Source organism: Carassius auratus, chromosome 18 (assembly GCF_003368295.1).
Source record: "Carassius auratus strain Wakin chromosome 18, ASM336829v1, whole genome shotgun sequence".
NCBI lineage: Eukaryota > Metazoa > Chordata > Actinopteri > Cypriniformes > Cyprinidae > Carassius > Carassius auratus.
This window is the reverse complement of record NC_039260.1, coordinates 7,297,606-7,321,316: the sequence shown is the minus strand read 5'-3', so window position 1 is coordinate 7,321,316 and position 23,711 is coordinate 7,297,606. Positions and strand designations below refer to the sequence as shown.

Genomic DNA, 23,711 nt, shown 5'->3' with positions numbered 1-23,711 from the left:
AGGGCGCTATTGTTATTTATAGTCTACTGAGCAACACTCCATTTTATTTATTATTTCAATGGTATTATCATAAAATCAATCAAACCTAGGATTACCTAGTAATTCAGTTTAGTCTGATACAATATGAAAGAGTAGCCTAAGTGTCTGACTGACAAGCTTATTCAAAAATCATAAGGCTACCAGTAAAATTTGTTTCATTTGTACAATAATGAGTTTACTCAAAAATAAACAAGTTAAATGGATTGCCAAAACTAATAAAATAAAATAGGCCTAATGCATACACTTAATATAAAATGCGCTGGTTTATTTTAGTGTAATGATTTTTAGGCTACTTGACACTAATTTATTAACACTCTTTTTTTTCAGACAAATAAGAATGTTAAGGATACAGGATCCAATATTTTGGCACTTTTAAACAACTCGAATAGGAATAGTTTTTGGTCTGCTTTTTGTGATATAATTTACTTCCAAACAAATCATCAATATAGCCTATTACTTAACGTACATTCAGTTCTAGTTTGAATATATATGATGGTGCAAGAAAAGAATCGAAATGTTGAATTAACATTGCTGCAATCGAAAAGACGGCTGACCGGCACTCGTTCAGTACCGCATACCGCCATCGCATCCGTGACCGCATTTTTCTCGGCTTGCGTAACATATCGCGTGACTTACTAGGTTAGTAACGTGAGGGAACGGACAGCAGAGAAGGCGGTGTTGATGACGGTAGGAGGAGATTGTGCGTTGTCGTCGTCTTCCGCGTTTCCCTGGATTTCAACCACTGTTCTGATTCCATCGCGTCCTCTCCTTGCACGTTTTTACGCTCGGTCCACCCTCCCAATTTAGTTAGTTGTAAAAATAAATAAATAAATACATTATAAAGGCCTCGCTGTCCCTCTCTCCGCCTTCACCTCTCCTCTTTCTCTCCCCACTTTGCAAATAACTACCACCGCCTTCGTTCTCCACATGCAGCATCGGAGTCCTGGGCCCCGGCGTACCGGCTCCAGCCATGTCGGCGAGGAATACAGCGGCTGGCGGCGGTGACGGAGCGACGGGGGAAATGCCAGGTAAGTCGCCGCTTAAAACAATACAAGTTAGTCCAGGCTAACCGGGTCCGCTTGAAGCGGAGAGAGTTAGTGTAGATTGCGCTGAGTGCCGGGCGGAGGAGAGGGGAGCTCTCGGTGTTCCCCGCTGATTGGTTTGCACACTCGCGTTCGCTGCGAAACTAGGTCAGTAGTTCAGTAGAGCGAACTCCTGCAAACACGAGCAGAGGCGCGTCGAAACTGCTCACCCTGCCACATTTTGAGTTTTAACGCAGATTAATACCACCTATTCTGGTTCTAATGTGACTGATATTCGCGTTTTTAACATGTAGTATGCTTTGCTGTTGTTATTTTGCGAGGCCTTTGGCAGATTGGCTGCCGTCACATTCACTCAGCTGTGGCTATGCTAGGTCTTTACGTTAAATGTTTTTGTTTTTCCTTTTGTGTATAACGGGAAATGTCTTCATGTGTGTATTGCGTGCTACTGTCGATTTTTTTTTTCTCTTGTTTTCGGAAACTTTGTATATTTCATATGGCATACTTTAAAAAAAATATTTTTTTTCCCCTAACCTCCACCGGTGATCATAATAAAATAATCAGAATTTATCCGAAAAATGCGTTAAATCGATGATTTAACCGGTTGTGTTTACATTTGAGTATAACGGTGAAAATTATAAAGAATATAACTTGACTGTTCTGTTTGTGATTCATCTTTTGCTCCACCTTTTATTTTTGTAAAAAAAAAAATATATATATATATATATATATATATATATATATATATATATATACACATGTTTATTTTTTATTGTATTGCCCTCAGATTTTTGTTCAACACACACAAAAGAGTAGGAAATAATTTTTGCAATTGTAGTCTATTGATTTAAAAGGAGGCATAGCCTAAATGCTATTGGCCACAACTGTGTATAAAAGCATTAAACAAACTGAAAATGTGATGTTTAATCAAGTTATTTCTTTATTTACTGATTGACTACCACAACTCCTGATGTGTGTCTTTTACACATTGCCATATGGCCAACTATCCCGAACAATTTTTGGTTTAAGTACTACTAATTTCGAGTTCCGTAAACTTGCCGAATTAATTCATTAGTAAACCAAGTGATTGAATCATAAGTGCTTTGACTCGATTCACAAGAGTCATTCGATCGTAAATCGGGTGTTTTTAGTTTTGAGCTATAGTAGAGTATATAGTAAAGTGTGTAGAAAACTATAATACTGACTTTTGATCATCTTTTATTTAGATAATTCTTTAATAAATGGGTTAATAGCCTACATAAGCCCCAAAGAAACATTCGTACTCTATTGTTCTACTTCAGAGAGTTTTACTATGTATACTGTGCAATAAGTCACATTTTTTTAAATATATTTGTTAGATATATTGGGTTTTCAGTTCCCAAGTACACTGTCTAGTAGAGATGCCTTTCCCTTAGTGAATTCGGTCTCATTTTTAATGAGTGAAACTGCCTCCTGTGACGTAAATGTGAATCATTAGCATTGTGAGGTCATAGTGCTGCCTGATCTAGTCTGTTTTCTTGAAACGTGACGGTTGTGTAATATGTAGGTCAAACTCGGCACACTTGTAGGCCAGAGCTGTGATGCCCTCCTCTTTATCAGGCATTGCTTTCTCTCTTCAGCCTAACTCAGTGAACCTTTGCATAACTTGGCTATAAACAATCGGAAACAAAGCTGTTTAATGTAATAGGGCACTTGTGCTCTTAATTCTGGCTAAAGTGTGTAACCTAAATCTGCTGTCAGTTCCTCTCGTGACCGACTCCCCCTCCCTTCCCCAACACTGAAAAACGTGACTGGAATTTAGGGTCTCATCTGGAAAGTATGTCTCTTAGGTAACTGTTCTTTTGAGTTACAGATTCCAGTCATTTTGGTGATGGGTGTTTTTTCAGGCCAATTATTTACTATCCTACGCTTCTGGTAAATTCTGGCAAAGCTGATAAGTAAAATGCACTTGTCCTGGTAGATTGTCTGTGGGAATTATGTGTAGGGGAGGGTGAAGACAGCATTGTATATTAATACCTTCTTCGTTTATTAATTATTTAATGCTAGTCTTCCCTCAGTGATATTACTATAGATATTTTTATAAATGAAGATAAAAATGATAAAATGTCATTAAAAAGTGAGATGCAAAATGGAATGAATGAGCTGATTTTATTCCTACATTTACAGTTTGAAAGCCAATATTTTATTGAATCATTCTTTGCATATACTAAATCTTTTAAAGTCTGAATCTGTGCCATCCTGTAACAACAAATTTCCTCATTCAATCCTTATCCTTATGGGCTATATGATATTATAATATATTATAATATAACATTACATTTTATTATATTATGGCGTTATATGATATAACCATATATCATATTGTATTATATTAGAATTTTATAGTATATAATGTTATATTTTTCATTACATATTGCATCACTTTGCTTGCACTTCTGTATTTTTTAAAATGGGTTTTAAACATATTTAACACACTTTCTATATTAATATATTGCGTATATACACCGTGTAACTAAGTGTATTAAACTCCTTTACATTTAGTTATCCATTACTTTTAAAAAGTATTGAATCTGAAAAAACATTTCTTAGATTCCTTGAGCTGAATACATAAAATGTTTTAATAGAAGTTCACTCTTGTTTGTGAGGACTATGAAAGCTGTAAAGTTAAAGGAGAAGATTTGATCAAAAGTAGGTCAGCAGAAGTAGGGTTTATTGTGACACTTTTGCACTATGTTTTAGCAATACTTTGACTGACCACTTCCTGTCTATAGCTACATCATATATTTGATGAAATATGTTGCACGATGGGTTGCTAACACACCTGATCCTGAGCTACTGGGAAGAGTTTTTATACTTCTCAAATCATCAAATGTTGAAGACTGCTGAAATGGAGAGCTTTGAAAGTAGCTGTACATTTGTTTCTGAGAAATGTTATAGGAATTTTAATGTGTTATTTTTATATGTGCAAACGGACACATAAGTACAGTTAAAAGCAATATTATTCAGCAGAGAATTTAAGATTGCAGTCTAGTGGATGTGCTGCACACATAGGCCCAAGTGTTGCGTATACGCTTTGTCACGGTCTCCAAAGAGGCTCCTCTGATTTGAATGGTGAGGCTATTTTGAGAATGTGTTTTTATTCAACTGAATAGGAAAGTCTTGTTCAAGGTCTCCTTCTAAAGCACCACTTTTCAGACCTCTTTAAATCTCGGATATAATAGTTAAGAATGATTGTTTTGATGATGTTCTGACTGTCACATCTCAACTCTGTCTGTCAGTTTTACAGCTTGTCTTGACTTCCTCTCTTGTCGAAGAGACAGTTTCCTGTTGCCTTCATGTCTAGACATTAGATTTTTTTTAGTTTGTTTGTTTTTTGATCTTGCTATTTAGATGTTAAGCATTTATTCTTCTCTGTTTTCAGAGAAACTATTAAGATATGTGTGCCTCGTGAAATTTGTGTACACATGATTTTCTTTGTCATTCGCATGTTTGTATTTTATTTTGAAGGGCCAGATGTCTGTCTTGGTAAGCTTTGAGATTTGCATAAAGCAGTGCCAGCATCAAGCTCAAAGAATTTACCATTTACTTATCCAGTTTATTACAAACCCACATCAAAATAATTTCTAAATCTGATGCTTCTGTCTTTCATTTATGGCTAGTTGTGTTAGAATAAAATATAAGCAAACTTTGATTAAGTAAATGATGACTATTTGTTGTGATGATCCATTAGACATTTAAAAGTATATTTGTCAAGAAGATTGATGCTTTTATATAACTACATTATACTTTTATTCTTACATTTAAAAAAAAATTATAAAAAAAAATAGGAGTGTCATAATTTTGTAGCTTATCTAGTTGTTATAGCCACCGGTTAGTTACCTAATTATCAAAATAGGCTAATAAAATTATTTTAAATCAGTTTTGTATTTGTTTGAAAAATTAAGCAATGTATGAACTGAATGCCTTTTTTTACTTTTTGTTTTAGACATTTGTCATGTCTACGGATTCTCACATTTTAGACAAATTTCTTAAGCAACTCGAAGTCTAAAACTGAACTGAAAAATAGAGCATACCATGCAGCTGAGTAATTTTAACTACATCAATAGGAAAAAGTCTGAAAAAAATGCGCATAATTGCTTTGCATTGAATGTTATTGTGGCATTATTGCAGTGTTTTGCTTTCGTCAAACAGAAAATCCACCATCCAATGCCAAGATGCTATAACTGGATGATTTGTGGTTTTAAACCTAGACATTAGTCATTGACATTCACGCTTTAGTGATTGGAACGCACCAGTGTTTTATTTAACTGTGGGAAGAGTTAACATTGTTTTTCATCTGCATCATCAATCATTTGCTGTGAATTTTCTAATAAGGCACTATACCATTTGTCAGTTGCACATGTTATCAACAACACAAGTGTGGACATAATAAATGTACTATATTTTGCTAAATATAAGTTATAGATTGTGATTGGTCAATAGCCCAATATTGTTGTATAATGAGTGCCAATCAGTTCTCAACAAATATTTTTTAGCTGAAATCAGTATTTGATGTCTGTTTATTTAATCTATTTTGTTTATTCATTATTTAGTTGTTTTGGTAAGTAGCCATTTAATAAGTGGAATAATCTACAGTGAGCCAGTCATTATTGAAAAATAAACTCATTCTGGTTGAAACCAGACCCTCTGCTTTGTTGAAGTCTTGATGACCCTGTTGTTGTTTAGTGACTCAATGATTGTAAGCTAGCTCTTCTTTCTTAAGCTTTTGTGTAACAAACGAGTAAATATTTATTGTATAATAAGCTACAGCAGATCCTTCTTCCCTCACTTCAATAGAGATGACTTATTGAGAGAATTTGCAAGGGTCATTCAGTACATCACAGAAAACCGGTCTTTTCAGTTTACGGGACATAAAAACTTGTGACGTCAACATGGTTATAATTAAACCCTTCGGTTACCTGTTTGTCCAACATTTAGCTTAACCGTTTAATGCTCAACAGTGAGACGTAAAATACTACCAAGGTGTGGTGCCAAAAGTGTGCCAAAGCTAAAAACACCGAAGTGGATTCATTGACCTACTTTCACACACTTTTGTCACGTTCTTGCACAACGTTTGACGTAAATAACTTGAGTTTGGACATGTTTCTAGTGCAGCTCTATAATAACAATGCAAAGTATCATGAATATTTACCGCACCTTGTGATAATTTTTTTTACATGATGACAAGTAGTGCTTGCATTGACTGTTTTTCCAAGTTATTTAGATAGATAATCTAGTAAATTATTCAGGCATTTTTTCAATTTATGGGTGTGTATTGCTTTTAATGACATCTAAAGAGTATAATTACACTTAAAATGCATTTGTTTTGAGAAGTACGGTTAAGCTGATGATAGATGTGTTCTTTTTGAGGTTGAATACATTGAAAATAATTGTACATAGGCATGTGCATACATATATGTATATATGCATTTGAATGATCCATCCTTGAAACTGAATAGTGAGCCAGTGAAATGGCCTTTCTCTTGTGCAAATGACGTCACACAATGCAGTGAAGTCCAGGTAATATCATGAGCAAGTGAAAGACAGAGCTCTTCACTGTTGGGTGCGGCCTTCCTATCGGCTTCGTAAAACCAAATAATCCCGCCGCAGATCTTCACTCCAGCACTCAGGATTAAAAATCAGGTTGTTGCCGATCTGTTAACAACTATTTAGGTCACTGGGCCTGCAGAGCACTGTTAAATATAGGAGCCAGGGGCACAAGCTGTGTTTGGCCTGGCTTGTTCCATTGTCGCCTGAACCTGATGGCACTGTGACAACACACACACACACACACACAAAGTACATGCACGTGTACACATGGCCGGTGTGAGGAGGACGCGCAGATGCAGTTCAGGGCCTGATGAGGTGGAGCGGGTCTGTTGATCTTAGAGGCTTAAAGCAACAGGTGAAGCAGGCGGGAAAACAGACTGCACCATTAAAGCCTCTTCATGAATAAGGTGCTCTGCTTGCAGGGAATTTGTGAATGGATTATGGTGGTCAATGGCAATAACAGATGGCAAATACAGCTCTATTATGTGTCTGCCAGGTGTCCGGTAGAGCTGCACAGTTTGCTCAGAAAAGTCATATTACAGTTAGTGCAAGAAATACTGTGATTGTGATTTGAACTGCAACATGATGAACCGCACTCGTGTGAAGAGCTTCGTTTTATTCTTTGCATTCACTTTGTAGATTTACCCTTAATGTGGGCTAGTTTTTAATAATAATAAAAATTAAATTCTTCATTTTTTCAGTTATTGTTGAACTAATAATAACTGTTATAATATTGGGTGGCATTTTATTATTATTAATACTTTTTTTGCATTCACATTGTAGCTTTACTTTAGCATGGACTAGATGTTATTTCAAATAATCTTTCTTTTTCCAGTGTTATAATAATAATAATACTATGTCAAGAGATTTATTTTTTTTCCATTCACATTCTGGCTTTACTTCAACATAGTCTATTCATTCTTATTTCAATAATAATAATAATAATAGTAATTATAATAATATGTGGAAAGATTTATTTATTTGCATTCACAATAGCTTTACTTCAGCATGGGCTAATTGTTGATATATATATATTTTAATGATAACACTAGGGATTTTTGGTTTTATGATAAATAGAAACCAAAATTGAATTGACAATATGTCTTCAATCAGAGTCCTTTGCTTTTATTTGCAGCGATGACTAAATGCTGCAATGATTTAAGCCAAAAACCAGAAGCTAAAGCTGTTGTAACTCAACAGATGCATGATTTTAGTGTTTGACAGTTCTGTTCTGTCCTCAATAATGGAGACTGGATATTATGTAAATAGAAATGGATACACAGCTATAAAATGCTTCTTGTTTTAAAGCATCGTTTGTACAGGAAGTCAAAGACTGTGTATTTAAAAAGACTCGCATATTCCTCCTTGTCTGAATAGGTGTATAGATGTGCATGAAGGAAAGAGTGATGCACGTTTCTGTGGAGGTGAAGTCAATTGTTTGTTTTGTACTCATGGTCGCCCAGCCTCGATGTGGCAAGTAGTTCTCTGTCAACTTTTCTTTCTAAGAACCAGGTGCAAACTGGGTTTCTGGGTTTTAATATTACACTTTTAAGACGACTTTCACAAGATTAAATAATGTCCTGTTTATTGTCGCACACAGACAAAAAGTCACTCTGAATTCACACAAAAATCCGCCGATTACAGATGGTCTGATTCTTTTAGATGTCTGTTATGAAATCTATTCCACTGTGCCCTGGTTCCAATATGTAGCACATAGTTGTGTTTTGGCGTGTGTCTTTTTGTAAATTCACTATACTAAATCCCTCCCACCATTGGCAGGAGACTCACTAGAGGGAGAACCCCAGGGCCTCTCTGTCTCTCTGTCTGGTTTGATGACCCCCGCCTCAGCCACCGGCATGGCCTCAGGCATGGAGCTGCCCAGGAAACGGAAAGGCAGCATGGACAACCCGTGAGTATATCCACATTTTTACATTTTTACTTTTGTCACTAGTAGAGGCTGGCGTTTTTACAAAATATGACAGTTACTGTATAAATCACAATATTGTATTTTTACCGTAATAAGAAATTAAAGATTGCAAATGGTTTATTAAAATGGTTTGAAGAATTGTTTGTATATTGAACAGAAGTGTGACGATGCCTATTTAAAAAAAAAAAAAGATCTAGTTATTTAAATGCTTAAATCTTAATACAATTTTTTTAAATTGTATAAAAAAGTAATTACTTAAATTATTTAAATGTTGTTTTCATATTGTAAACATGTCCACAAAAGATTTCAGATAAATACTGTTCTTTTGAACTTCAGGAAATCCTGGAAAAATGTATCATGGCTTTTACAAAAATGTATTGACCATAATAAGAAATTCTTGAGCACCAAATCAGCATATTAGAATGATTTCTGAAGCATCATGTCACACTGAAGATCGAATTATGACTGCTGAAAATTCAGCTTTGCCATCACAGGAGTAAATTATATTTTAAGATATAATAAGAGAGAAAACGGTCATTTTAATTTGTAATATTTCACAATTAATGTTTTTACTGTAATGTGGCTTTTAAATAGTAGTGTCATTTTGTAGTGTAAATCTATTTCTATCTCAAATCTCCTTTTGATTCCTCTTTCTTTTCTCATTCGTAGCTTGATGGACACAAACCACCAAAACATGAAAAATAGTAGTTCTGTACTGTTTGTTCTGCCTTTTAATGCTGCCTGGATAAGTCACATTGACTGCATAGGTTTAATTCGTATTGATGAGATACAGAGTCACATAGTTGTTGTACAATCGTATATCTTTGCCACTTTGTTTTTTTCATTACTCCATGTTTCTTTGTGAGTAAAGTCCCTCATAAATTTCTATATATTCATACCGGCCAGCCCTAGTTTCTTGAAAAAGTATGTGTGTGCGTGTGAGAATGCAATACATTAATATTGGATATTTGGATTTTATAGCTGATTTGCTATAGCTGATGACTAATATCCTCTTGTTTGAACCGTTAACCCCTGTCCTGCTTTTCTGAATGAGTCGAGATGCATTGGGAGAGGAAGTGCGTGGTCTGTGTTTACTGTCCTCTTTAGATTCACCGCAGCATTTCATGAGTCACTTTAATCATCTCACAACTTTGTTTCCAGGGAAACAAAATCTGCTTCAAATCTAGAGGAGGATATGGAGGACGATCAGGGAAGGTACTTAGCCCATTACGAAACTCAATATGTCTCACCTTGATCTACAGTTTTAATCGTTATTTTTAACACTTGTATGTCTTTTATTATCATGTTTTCTTAGATCGGAAGGAGACGACCAGCACTTAAAAATTAAATGTGTCAGGTACTTATCACATTTTTTATCATTATTTTATTTATTTTATCCACCTTTTTAAAGTTATTATTATTATTGTTATTTAGTTGTTAAGTTTCCACTGTCATTGAAGTTCAAACACTAAAAAAATGACGTACACTTAGGCTGCATTTACACTGGGGAATATCCGATTTGTCTGCTTACATGGCACACGCAAATGCACGTATCCGATTCATATCCGATTTATTACCACATATGAATTAGGCCTGAATCCGATCTGAGAACATCGGAATCCATGCGGTTTTTTCCTGCTTACACGTTCACCGGTCATATCCGATCTGTGCCACATGAGAGCAAAAAATCGGATTTGTGTCACTTGAACCATGCAGTGTAAATGGGGCCTTAAATGTGGTAATATTTCAACTTCGTGGAGTTCAGTGGTATTTACAACACAAATCTCATCTTGTAGAGAACCTCACAGTCAGATCGAGAAACGGCGGCGAGATAAGATGAATAACTTGATTGATGAGTTGGCAGCGATGATTCCCACCTGTAACCCCATGTCCCGCAAGCTTGACAAACTCACTGTGTTACGAATGGCTGTCCAGCACCTCAAATCACTCAAAGGTACCTACAGTAGATTTGCTTTTTGTGTAGTCTAGCAAACACAAAAACTAATATTGAGCTTGAAAAATGTATTTTCCTTCATGAATACCTAATTAAAGCAGAACAAACACATAATTAAAGCAGAGCAAACAGTGATGGATGTTCTTGGATGTATGTGGGGTAATGGAGTGCCTGTTTTTCAGGAGCAACCAGCTCGTTTGCAGAAGCCAATTACAAACCTGCATTCCTCCCAGATGATGAGCTCAAACACCTTGTCTTAAGGGTAAATCCTACAGTTTATAGAACCATGTCTTAAAGCTATTTGTAACAGCAGGAGAATTATCACTGCAAATTATTGATTATGTGGGTGGAAAAGGCTCCAGAAATAGCTTTTGTTTAAACAGGGCATTTTGACTGTTTGCGGTTGTGAAATTACAACATCAACCCTAAATGATCTCTTTCTATCTCTATCTCTTGTCCAGGCTGCAGATGGATTTCTCTTTGTGGTTGGCTGTGACCGTGGGAAGATAGTCTTTGTCTCAGAATCTGTTTCGAAAACACTGAATTACAGTCGGGTAGAACAGTTCAAATATATATATATACTTTATAAACTTTTTAAAAAATAAAATAAGTGCTATAATTATGAAAAGATGTACATTACCACTACAAGACAAAAAAATTGTCACATATATATACTCATTCTTTATTTTTTGCCATTTTCCACATCATAGAATCATAATATAGTCATCAAAGTCACCAGGTAAACAAATGCCGTTTTTTAAAACCGCTCATAAAAATACATGAACAGTTAAATGTTTAGACATACTAGCGTGTTTGTTTCTTATGACCTCAAAAGCGTACTATTAACTGCCAATATCATTCTTAAAGGACATTAGTTTTATAGACATCAGTTCAATTTTGGAAAAGAATATGCTTAATCTCAAGAATTCCTGAAAAATGCTCACAAATTTTATATATATATATATATATATATATATATATATATATATATATATATGAAAACGGCATTTGTTCATCTGATGATAAACAACTAGGTTTATGATCTGACCTCTTGGCAAAATGGATTAGTTAAATCATGGCTCATTTCAATGTTTTTCTCCCCAGACGGAGTTAATTGGACAGAGCCTGTTTGATTATGTTCATCCTAAGGACATTGGTAAAGTGAAGGAACAGCTGTCTGCCTCTGAACTCTACCCACGGGAGCGCCTCATAGACGCCAAAAGTAAACATACTTTGACCGTAATAAATGGTTGTGTTAAGTTTGAGTGTGTGTTTCCTGAATGCTTTTCTGAAATGCGTATACAGTTTTATGTTTGTTGCATGCACGTTGTACTCAACTCTGCTTAATAAATATACAGAATATTATACACCATCATTCAAATGTTTGGGGTTAGTAAGAATTCTCTTATGACCAACAAGGATACATTTATTTGTAAAAAAAAAAAAATACAGTAAAAACAGTAATATTCCTATAAGATTATTACAGTTCAAATGAGTAATTTCTATTTAAATATATTTTAAAATGTAATTTATTCCTGTGGTGGCAAAGCCAAACTTTGCGCAGCCATTACTCCAGTCGTCAGTTTAACATGAAACTTCAGAAATAATTCTAATATGCTGATTTGGGGGTCAAATAACGTTTATCTAAATTAACAATGTTGACAGCAGTGCTTCTGCTTAATAGTTCTGTGAACACCATTTTTGATTGATAGAATGATCAAAAGAATCCAGCATTTAAATATTTCGTAACATTATAAACATCTTAATGGTCACATTTGATCACTAAAAAGTATGAATTTCTTTAAAATAGAATCTTTACCAAACCCAGACTTTCAAACCTGTTTCCTGGCATAAAGCAGACCAAAAGTAGTCCATATGACTCATATGCTGTATTTGAAGTTTTCTGAAGCCATAGGATTGCTTTTGGTACAAAAAATTGGTACAACATGAGGGTGAGTAAAAACCTAATTATGAGTTTTTGAGAAAAAATCATTTCTTTCAACCAATCTAACTGGAGTTTATGTGCAGCGGGATTGCAGGTGCAGGCTGAGCTCCCCGTCGGAGCAGCTCGGCTCTGCTCTGGAGCCCGGCGCTCATTTTTCTGCCGAATGAAGTACAACAAAGTTACTGTCAAAGAAGAGAGGGACTTCCAAGCTGGGGCTTCAAAAAAGAAAGGTCAGTAGCATTTCAGTCAGGATACATCAGCAGCTCATCCAGTTTTTACAATTAAGTTGTTAAAGACGGTTTTCCAGTTTTAATTATGACAATGAAGTGAATCAGAAGAGTCTTGTTCATGCAATCAAATCCACTGTCTGTTATGATTTTTCTATTTAAAAAAATAAAGAAGATAGAAGTTAAATAAAGGTTCATTATTCTTGGCTTCAGACTGACAATGTCATTCTTATTGCTCAGAACCAAAGGTTCAAGATGTTGATGTTGATGACGTCTTCTGAATATTTACTCTTCTTTTTGCTTTGACATTTCTTTTCTTGGTGAACATGTCGTTTTCCAAACTGCCCAGAACAGTTAGTTATTCAGGCAACCCTGCAAAGCCATGGATTGGTTTTTATGCATTATTTATTTTTTTTATTTTTTTTTGATATATTGAACATGCATTGAACAATGCATTATAACCTAGTTTTCCTTATATTTAAGCTTTTCTACATATCACATTTGTCACAACACTGAAATAAAAAAACATTTGTCAGATGTTTGTCACGGCACGTTTTTAGATTAAATCGAGCAAATCCAAAAGGGAATGAAACGTGCACCTTTGTGTTCCGCTTTAACAACATATGGTGGGACATTTGGCTCACAGCTCACCTGTAAATTGACTCTGTTTTGCTCGACTGCCCCAACAGAGTCACAGCGGTACTGCACTGTGCACTGCACGGGATACATGCGCACCTGGCCCACGCGCCAGCTGGGCACAGAGGGGGAGGCTGAGACGGATAAAGAGAGCTCCCACTTCAGCTGCCTGGTAGCAGTGGGCCGCGTGCACCCCCACACCCTCCCACAGGCCAACGGAGAGATCAAGGTCAAGCCTACTGAATTTGTCACCCGCTACGCCATGGATGGCAAATTCACCTTTGTGGATCAACGGTAAATTGACTCTTGTTTTGGGAATAAATAAATGTGAATTTTTGTGACTGGCAGTTGTTTGTGTGCCTAATCATAGTCATCTGTGCAAACTAGCTCCACAGTATGTAATTACCCACATAACTTTCCCTTGTCTGGTATGTTCCGTAGTAAGTGGACTGTACATGGGCACTTCATTCTCACTAGAGGGCAGCATGCTTTTTCTTTTTAAAACTTGAATTTAGTTTCCTTCTTGTTAAGAAAAGACAACTTTTAGGTATTTGTTATTCACATAATAGTTAACTATGTCAGTATTAAGTGTCTGTTGGGGAGTAATTAACTTAAATTGGTTTTAGTAGTCTATATACATTATATAAAAATTACTGTATCATATCTAAAAATTAATAAATGGGTGCACATAACTCTCATGGTTCTCATGAGAGTACCTGGAGATTTGGTTTGGTACTCGCACTGCACATAGTGTGACCCCTATATATAACTACAAAAATATAAATGAAATAAAATAATAATGATAATGCACGCTTTTAAAATAATATAATAGACAAAATAATAAAGTGTGATGATATTATTATATTTAACATAAAAAGTGAGTGTACACCTGTGCACCACTTACGTGCACCCTTTTAATAAAAGTAATTATATACAATATTTTTGAAATATTTGTATTGAAATTTTGAAATGTATATATTGAATATATATTGATTTAATTTTGGGCAGTAATTAACAGAATAGTAAACTATGTGAAATTATATACAATTATTTACAGAAAATTATAATAATAAAACTTTTAAATGTTCTATAATAATTATCCTATAATAATCCTTGTGTTATTTATGAGGTACCAAATATAATTACTGCTAAAAAACGTTTGTTTTTTTAAACAGTCTTGACATCTGCTGTTGGTTTGGTTGTTTGGTTAATTTGAGCACAGGATAGCCTAGATACTCAAATAAAAAGAGTTATGTTTTGTTGGTGTAAACACTGTGGCACTTTCTCTGGGAGTTGTCTCTAAAAAGTTATTTCTCCTTTAAAGTTTCATGGTGAGAAATGTGATTTAAAAAAAATGAATTCTATTTATATTGCTCACACAGAGCCACCACTATTCTGGGTTATTTACCCCAGGAGCTGCTAGGCACATCCTGCTATGAATACTTCCATCTGGACGACCTGCCTCATTTGGCAGATAGACACCGAAAAGGTACCGTGCATCCAGATCCTTACCATTAGGAGCACTAGAGCTCTAAACAGGTTTTCCTGAAAGTATTTTCCAAGAAACTAGGCAGATTGCCGAAAACATTTGGACAAAGAAGGAAAAGAGTTGCCAAATCCTTATCATCCATCATTAATCATTAGTCTTACTTCTAAAGAACATTAGAACAGCTTTCAGTGGCAGATACACGAGGGCAGTGCTTCCGAGTGTAATACTGGATTACATGCATTTACAACTAACTAAATGTGACATTTATTACCTTTTATTTGTTTATCTTTTACACATTCCAATGCTTTATAAGTTTCTTTCTTCTGTGGAAAAAAAGATTAGAAGAAAATAAACTCTTCCATCTAATGATTGAACAAGTGTCTGTCAAGCTATATTGTGCCAAATACAAAACATAATATGGGATTGGAATGACTGGTTTTATGAGTAAATTACAGTTTTATTTTTGGTTGCACTTCCTTTAATGTGTCATTTCGGTCGCCTCTTTTCACAGTGCTGAGGAGTAAAGAGAAGATTGAGACAAACTGCTATAAGTTTAAAACGAAATATGGCTCTTTTGTCACCTTACAAAGTCAGTGGTTTAGTTTTATAAATCCCTGGACCAAAGAAATAGAATACATAGTGTCGACCAACACCGTAATATCGTAAGTACCAGCATTTCATCTGGTTTTTCTAACAGGCCGTTTTTCCTATTAATGCATAACAATTCATGATTCAACCTGTCACGTCCAAATTCTGTGATCAATGAGATAACCGATTATTTCTTGACTCTTTTTCCGCCTGACTCAGCGGTAAAAGTAATCCAGGTGGATCAGGGGATAAATCTGAGCAGCCTAGTAGTTCCAAGGCCTCGGAGGGTGAGTACTGAGATCTGTGAATGTTGTAAATATGTTTTGTTTCTAGGCGTGTACCTATAATTTGCATTATTGCATTGTAAAACCATATACAGTGTAGAGGAGAAGGAAACTATATAAATGCAAGTCCAGCTCTCCAGTTAATAAAAAGCTGGTCACCTTCCTAAAATATATACCTTTTGCTTTGTTTTTTGTTTGTTTTCTTTTGTTTGATTTGTTTTTTGTTTTGCTTGGGGATTTGTTTAGTTTTGTGTTTGTGTATCTTTTTGTTTCTTTGTTTGTTTGATATGGTTTGGTTTAGTTTTGTTTTGTTTGGGTTTGTGTTTTTTTTTTTTATTCATTAGCTGGAACCACCTGAATTTGGTTGGCATGATTTGTCTCAAAAATGATAAAATATGTGAAATTCATCATCACTGTCAGATTTTACTATTGATTTGAAATGAATTATATAAGCACAATAATGGCAACAGTTTTAGAGATTTCCAATAGGATTAGATGTATACAAAAAACACATTACAAAGTTGGCCGCAGAGTTCACTTGCTAAGGATATCAAACAGAAAGACATAATTTTTTGGTTTAGCGAACCTTATGTTATTATTAATTCTAAATATATCCAACTCTTAAGGTCCAATAGTAGTTTTGTTCGTTTTGTTTTGTAGATGATGCCAAGAAGTCCCAACAAGTTCCAATCATCCCAGGGATCTCCAGTGCATCAGGCATGATTTACGCTGGGTGCATAGGGACCCAAATTGCTAATGAGATAATGGACTATAATAGGTAAACTAATTATGTAGCTTCCTTTCTATTATTAAATTTGCAGTGAAGTATTACAAGCGATGAAAATGAAGGTGATTCAGAGTTGTTTGGTAAGCTTGTCGTTCTTCAATCGACAAGTTAATTAATGATGTTGAGTAGTTAATTTTTTTTTATAAATATAAGTACATAATTAGTGACATTAAACAATCGCACTTAAACTTAATATATGAGTGTGTACTGTGTGTATTTATTATGTATATATAAATACACACACATGCATGTGTATATATTTCAGAAAAATACGTTGTATATATATTAAATATTTTTATTTATAATAAAGATTCTGAATATAAATATAGACATGTTACTACATGTAAACATTTTCAAAAGATATGCATGTATTTGCTTGTGTTTGTGTGTATATTATATACATATGTGTATAAATATACAAAACAAACACATATTATGCAAACAAAAACTTTTCTTTTAGATGTGATTAATCACGCTTAATTGTATGAAGCACTATACATAATATATTTATTTTGTCAGCAGCAGTGCAAAAGATTCTTGGAAACTTTGTCAATTAGGGATTGATTGATTTTTTTTAAATATGCAGTTTTGCACCTCCCTAAAAAAAGATCTTTGAATTCTGATGTCATGCTGTTTTCTTAAGGATGAACTCCTCACCATCCAGCGGCAATACAAGTCCATTCAGTTTACTGCAGGACAAGTCTCCACTGGCCCTTGCTCAGGCCAGCAGCAATGTGAGACTGTCAGACAAATGTGTCTGTCTGTTTAGAAGTTAACATACAAGTTTTGTGGTTTCTTGTGTTCTAACGCTTTAGTACTTCACATGCTTTAAGGTGCCAAATGGAGAAGTGACAGATGTGGAGATGCCTGGCAAATCAAGCTCAGAGGAGGAAGCGAGGGGTGGGGCCTTCACCGCGGGAGAAAGTCTGATGGGTAGATGTCACATTATTATATTACATTGGCCATGTGGTACTTAAGATACTAGCTTGTCAAGCATGTGTCTAGGTTTTCCCAGGAGAAAAGGTTTTGTGTTTTGTGTGGAAAATGTAAGACTTTTTGCATTGTGACATGATTTTCATGACAAATTTGTGTTCACAATTATTATAATTTTTTTTAAATTTCATGATACGTTATTGCTAATAATAATAATAATTCGAAATAAAAAGTATACTTAAGATTGTATTAGTAAGTTATGATAAATATCATGATGACAAATTCTGTTGATTAAAAATAAAATGTATATTTTCTTGTTCTGTAATATTAGAATATTTTAAACTGAACTAAAGATGTTTTGCTTCGCCTGTGCTCCTGTCATCCAGAGGGGAGCTCTCAGTTGGATCTGGAGGGGGTTCCTGGGTTAGGCGCTCTGAGCACTGACGAGGCAGCCATGGCGGTCATCATGAGCTTACTGGAGACCGATGCTAACCTGGGTGAGGCCGTGGACTTTGACGAGATGCACTGGTCTCTGTGAACACAGCTCCAGTTTTTTTTTTTTTTTTTAAAGACCCATCTTATCTGGAGCTTTTTAAAATGAACCATCCATTGATTTTCATGTGGCAGCAAGCCTTCGAGAATTCTTTGGCTTTCATGTTTTTAATTTATTAGTGTCTTTTTAATGTGTATGGACAAGCTGCATGGCAGGTTATCTGATGGCTGCCCTTGGTGAAGGAGAACCAAACGGGACGGGGGTCTCTCTGAGTACCTTATGCTGAGTACCTTAAGCAACAGGACCAGGTTTTATGTGGTCTGGTGTGCATTTCTTCACCTCAGCCCTGAGGTCACTTCTGCCCCTTGGCATGGATCAGAATGGAGAGACGTTCTTGGCCTGTTTTGCCATGTTTGCCATGCCTCAGCCAAGCCATAAGGCAAGAACCCAAATGGTCCACTGTGATCCAGTGGCGTAAGGATTTCAAAACTGTTTCATTAGTCAATCAACACTTGAACTGATGCTTTTGAAGCAAAGCTGGACTAAATTGTTTTATAAAAACGTCATGGGATTCCTTTGGCAAAGGAAGCCTGGTAGTTATTTTACCCTTTTAGCGCAGAAATCATCTTGAATTCAAAGGGTTTTTTTTTTTTTTTTTTTTTATGAACGAGTGGAACAACGGGGAGGGGTATTGGTTAGCGCTTGTGGTCATTTGTCAAACAGAACTACTTGAAAAGACTGGAAAAATCTGAAAATTGAGGATCACCGTTAGGCCTGACATTTGTTTTTTCCTCTCTAGTCTACAAACGTGTGTGAATGTCTACTTTTCCCTCAGACCTTCGTCTGTCCTGCCAGGGCTATGCTTTTCTAAAAAGAGGCCCGTCACTAAAATTTACAGGGACTGGGACGATCTTCTTGGTTGTTGCCCCCTTAGTTAGATGTGCTAGTTCTGCTGTTCTGAAATCTGGTCTTGATGGAGATGGGGAAACAGGTAAAATGGCGATTGGAATCTAATAAGGGTAGGGTCTCTCAGGGAGCAGATCATCAAAACCCCTTGTCAAAATCCTTTAGCGGATCAGCAAAGAACTGCTTTTTAGACACTTGTGTGAATGTGGAGTTTAAGACTTCTACAGGGCTTCATTCGTTCATTTTCTTTCATGGAACACAAATGGAGATATTTAGAAGCATGTTCACTCTGCTCTTTTCCATGTAATGAAAGTTAATGGTGACCATGGCCTTTCAAGCTTCAATGAGGACTATAAAAAGCACCACAGAAGTAATTCATAAGATTTGTTCGCTATATTCCAAGTCCAACTTATCCCTTCATAGATCTCCAATTTAATTAATGCAATATGGCATTTTATCCAAAGTCTAGAATACACTTACAAGATGTTTGCCCTGTCTGGAGGAGTCGATGCTAGTTGCCAAAAGTCAGAGCCAGCCTGCAGATTTTACAGATTCACAGAAAATCATGTTGAATGCTGGGCACAGATTCAGATTTTCTAGCTTCAGACTATGATTCCATTCAGTCGGAAGATATCATACATGTTTTCATTTGTCTCATATCTCCTAGCAACAAGGCACATTTCTTAGTGCGTTTGTTGTGTTTGAAATGACTATGAAGTCTATTAGTGTGTCATCTACAGTTAAGTCTATGAGTTCACAAGTGTATGGAAATCTGGTTTTAAAAGTCAGGTAGTGCATTCTAGTCATAAGGAAGAAAGAAAACCATACAGGTTTTGAAAGTAATGCTGGAATTTCCATTTTTGGCTGAACTATTACCTTAACTGAAGACAAGAGACCTAAGAACATGTTTTTTTTTTTCTCAATGTTTTAGTAGTTTTAAATGGAAAAATCAAAGACAATGTCTGCTGTTTTGAGCCTGTTTTCACAGAGGGCTACAAGCTCAGAAACATGACACCTCTTTTTGGGCAGATGATCTTTGTGGGCTGTTAAAATTATGCTATCAAATGCCATTCATTATTATATTCCCTATTTTGTATATTACATTTGAGGTCTCATTGCGTGTGCATGTCCTTACGATACTGATTCGCTCTTCCTTTTCTAAATTTCTCAAATTCAATTTGATTCCCCTGGGTAATCGTTCACCTCTATGAATTCACATTTCACTTTGTATCTGATTTTGCACATATTCACATAATTTGTGAAATTTGCTTCCCTTCGTGCTGGTGACCTTTCATTCAGACGATCAGTGTATTGAACTGCTTTACTGTGATGGTGCACATGTGCCACAGGAGTCTCATGGCCTTGCATGATGGAAACGGCTGATTCTGACCGATTATACCAAAGCAATTTGACCGCAGACATATTTCAAGTACCCTTAACGCTCAGCTGCCCTGTGCTGTCAGATGATCTATAATTCTGTGAGCTGCTTTTTAAAAAAAATGTCTTCATATCATTGTGTAGTGTGTACTCTGTCTCATGCTGCCAGGAGCTTACTTGAAGGGAGGAAGCCACCCACCCAATCCAACTGAAATGAAATACTGCTAGTAGGTGGTGTGCACATCTTTAGTGTGAATATAAGCCACGACTTATATCTTGCCACATCCCATTGTCCATCCAACGCTTGGCTTTGCAAACGTAATGCATTACCCAGGAATATAAATGGGGCATTTCCTTAAACCTGACTGACATTTCATGGGATCAGCTGTAAGTGTTTGTCACACAGGTGGTTAGATGTGTTAGCAAATCACTATTCTGGTAAGATGACCAGTTAGGAATTTTGCACGGGAAGAGCTGCTTTGTTTGGCCCCAATGTACAAGCAATGCTCTGTGCCATAACTGCAGGCTTGTCCTAAAAGACAAAATTGTGATTTATATTGTGTTTCCCACTCCCCCACAGCTTCACTGTTTTTTAAAGTAATAGTTCACCCAAAAATGAAAATGTACCCAACCTCAGGCCATCCAAGTAGATGAGGTTGTTTCTTCATTGAAACGGATTAGGAGAAATTTTGCATTACGTCACTTGCTCACCGATGGATCCTCTGCAGTGAATGGATGCCATCAGCTGATAAATACATCATAATAATCCACATGCGTGTTTGTAAGAAACAAATTCATCTTTAAGGTGTTTTAACCTAAAACTGTTGCTTCTGACCTAAATACAAGTCCATAATCCATTGTAACACTTCCTCTATAGTTGATCTCTCCCATTAAAATCCACAAGTATATTTGGTTTGGACTGTCCTCGCGTGTAAGAGGTGTGCATATTTCTCTCCTGATTCAGATGAGACAACTTTTTCCACGGGAGATAACAGTATTATGAATAGAGGACTTTGAGTTATTACAAATGCATAGCTTTTTACTTCACAAAAGACATTAATTTGATAGACTGGAGTTGTGAGACATACTTGTGGGTTGTGATGTTTTTATCAGCTGTTTGGACTCTCATTCTGACGGCACCCATTCACTGCAGAGGATCCATTCACAAGCAAGTGACGTAATGCTAAATTTCTCCAAATATGTTCAGATGAAGAAACAAACGTATTTACATCCTGGATTGCCTGAGGATGACTACATTTTCATTTTTGTGTGAACTATTCCTTTAATAAGACCGTGTTCTGTTTGGAGTGTCGTTCTGCAGATGCACTTGGCAGAAATCTAAGTACTGTACATAGGTTAGAACCGCCAACCTTTTCTTCTGTCGCTTTTGTCCTAATTTCAGCGCTCTCACTATGTGTAGCCTAAGAATTACTTGATTTTATATTGATAGTTATATTCATTCATGCATGCCTTTTGTCTATCCTTTGCTTTTCTTTACTACCTTTTTGTTGTTCTGTTAGCTATCTAAGGGTATTGGATAAAGGTTTTTGCCTTATAAGACAGACAAAGACTTGCTCGTTGTTCTGTTTCCCTTTGTTTCTGTCTGTCTTGAGTGTGTGATGAAAGTGGTTTGGATATGCTGAAGATGTGAACATCTCCGTTGGGTCAGCCTCCAGATCTGCATGCATGCACCTCCTCATCGCTCTCTCTGAGCCTCTGATCAAGGCTGTTATGGAACGAGGGGTCTTGTCCAGGCAGACCCCCTTTTCATCTTTTGCTTTCTTCTCCTCCTCGGTTTGTTATTAAGAATTTGTATGACACCATCGCTGCTGCTGCTGTCAATAGGTCTGGTTAGTAGCAGAGAATCTGTCTCTCCAGGCTGACATGTAAAAAGATTCTTAAATAAACAACATTAGTTTCCTGTACATCTGTGTTGGTCTGTCATGTGTCAGTGTACAAATGTAACATTTATGATGTTACACATAATTTAGGTTTATAAATAAATGTTCCTTTGAACTTTCTATTCATTAAAGAACCCTAAATGAAATGCATCAAAGTACACAAAATAACGAGCAGCACATTTTTATATATTTATAACAATAAGAAATGTTTCTTTTGCGCCAAATCGGTATATTAGAGTGATTTTTGAGAGGACCGTATGAAACTGAAGATTGGAGTTATGGCTGCTGAAAATGTAGTTTTTCCATCACAAGTATAAATTACTTTATATAATATAAGCAATTAGAATTAGCATTTTAAATTACATTAATATTTAGCAATATTACAAGTTTTGTAAGTATTATTGTATCAAATTCAACCCTGGTGAGCATAAGAGCATTTACTTTTTTTTTTTTTTTACCAAACTTGAACATAGTTTTGTCTGTGTGTGTGTGCATGTGTGTGTCCTAATAAAATGTAAATGCTGAAACCATTTTCATTCCCTCGTTGAAATGATTTAATAAAATTTGTTTACAAAAATTTATTTGGATACTCCAGAAAGTATGCTTCATAAAATCATGCATTAAAATGATTTTACATTTAAACATTTAATTTTTAATCTTAGCTTTTTTGCTCATTTTGTTTTAGTTTTTGAGCATTTTTGGAGTGGCATTTGATTTATTATTTGAATCGTGTTAATACTTGCTTACAATATTACATACATTTTGATGCAAACATACATTTTCCACTGCTAAAATCAACATTTTTATACATATAATTACATATAAATTACAAATATGTACAATTCTTATTATATTAATATATTATTATATTAAAAAATTATTTCAATGACATTAAATTCCTCTTCCTGTCATTCCAAATCTTTCACGTTTACACTGCTTGTTTAAGCTGTTGAGTGCATTCAGTGGTTAAATCAGGAGTGAGACCAATGCTGACTCAAATGATGAATCTAGCTAAACCACAGTCTTCCGGGCAAGCCTTTGATGGTTTTCGTGTCCTCATTCACATTTCTGAGAATATTCACAAGCTTTCTCAGCTGCATGCACAAAATGGCTTTTACTAGGTCACCAGAACAAGTCAGCTCACAAGCAACTGACACATTTTTAAAACTTCAAAGGGGAAATACGGAGATGCAACTGTCAATTTATATAATATATAGAGTCCTGGAGAAGATTCGAGTGTCACTCATGTGTCTTTAATTTGTGTCACTCAGCTGCATCTCTGCCGTTGTTGCTTTTTTTTTTTGGTCTGATGAAGATGGGACAAGCCGCAACTTACCCTGCAGAGAAGGTGGTATGTCACTGAGCTTTATAAGTGGTTCAGGTGAGTTTACAAAATATAGATTTGGTGACTATTATGACTACAGATGGGCTTTAGTGAAGCGGGTAGTAAAAATAGAATATATAATCTTGGTTACGTGTCATCTGATAGATGCTTTGTGCAAAACAAACCTCCTCATTCTGGGTCTTAATTATTGGAGAGTAATTATAGCCATACATGGGGTCAAGAAAGGGTCATGCCATAATGAAGAATTTTAT

General features: G+C 35.6%; 1 protein-coding gene across 1 annotated transcript; it reads left to right on the top strand.

Moving 5' to 3' along the window:
• Nucleotides 1-253: 253 nt before the first annotated feature.
• LOC113118275 (aryl hydrocarbon receptor nuclear translocator-like protein 2) lies at nucleotides 254-20,337 on the top strand. The gene is made up of 17 exons (XM_026287332.1): nucleotides 254-1,067; nucleotides 8,448-8,577; nucleotides 9,757-9,810; nucleotides 9,911-9,952; nucleotides 10,392-10,549; nucleotides 10,732-10,811; nucleotides 11,011-11,103; nucleotides 11,654-11,771; nucleotides 12,578-12,724; nucleotides 13,411-13,651; nucleotides 14,740-14,846; nucleotides 15,358-15,508; nucleotides 15,654-15,721; nucleotides 16,379-16,496; nucleotides 17,149-17,239; nucleotides 17,339-17,438; nucleotides 17,825-20,337. Exons 1-17 carry the CDS (start codon nucleotides 1,010-1,012, stop codon nucleotides 17,974-17,976), a joined length of 1,908 nt encoding a protein of 635 aa, XP_026143117.1. The 5' UTR covers nucleotides 254-1,009; the 3' UTR covers nucleotides 17,977-20,337.
• The last annotated feature ends 3,374 nt before the right edge of the window (nucleotides 20,338-23,711 follow it).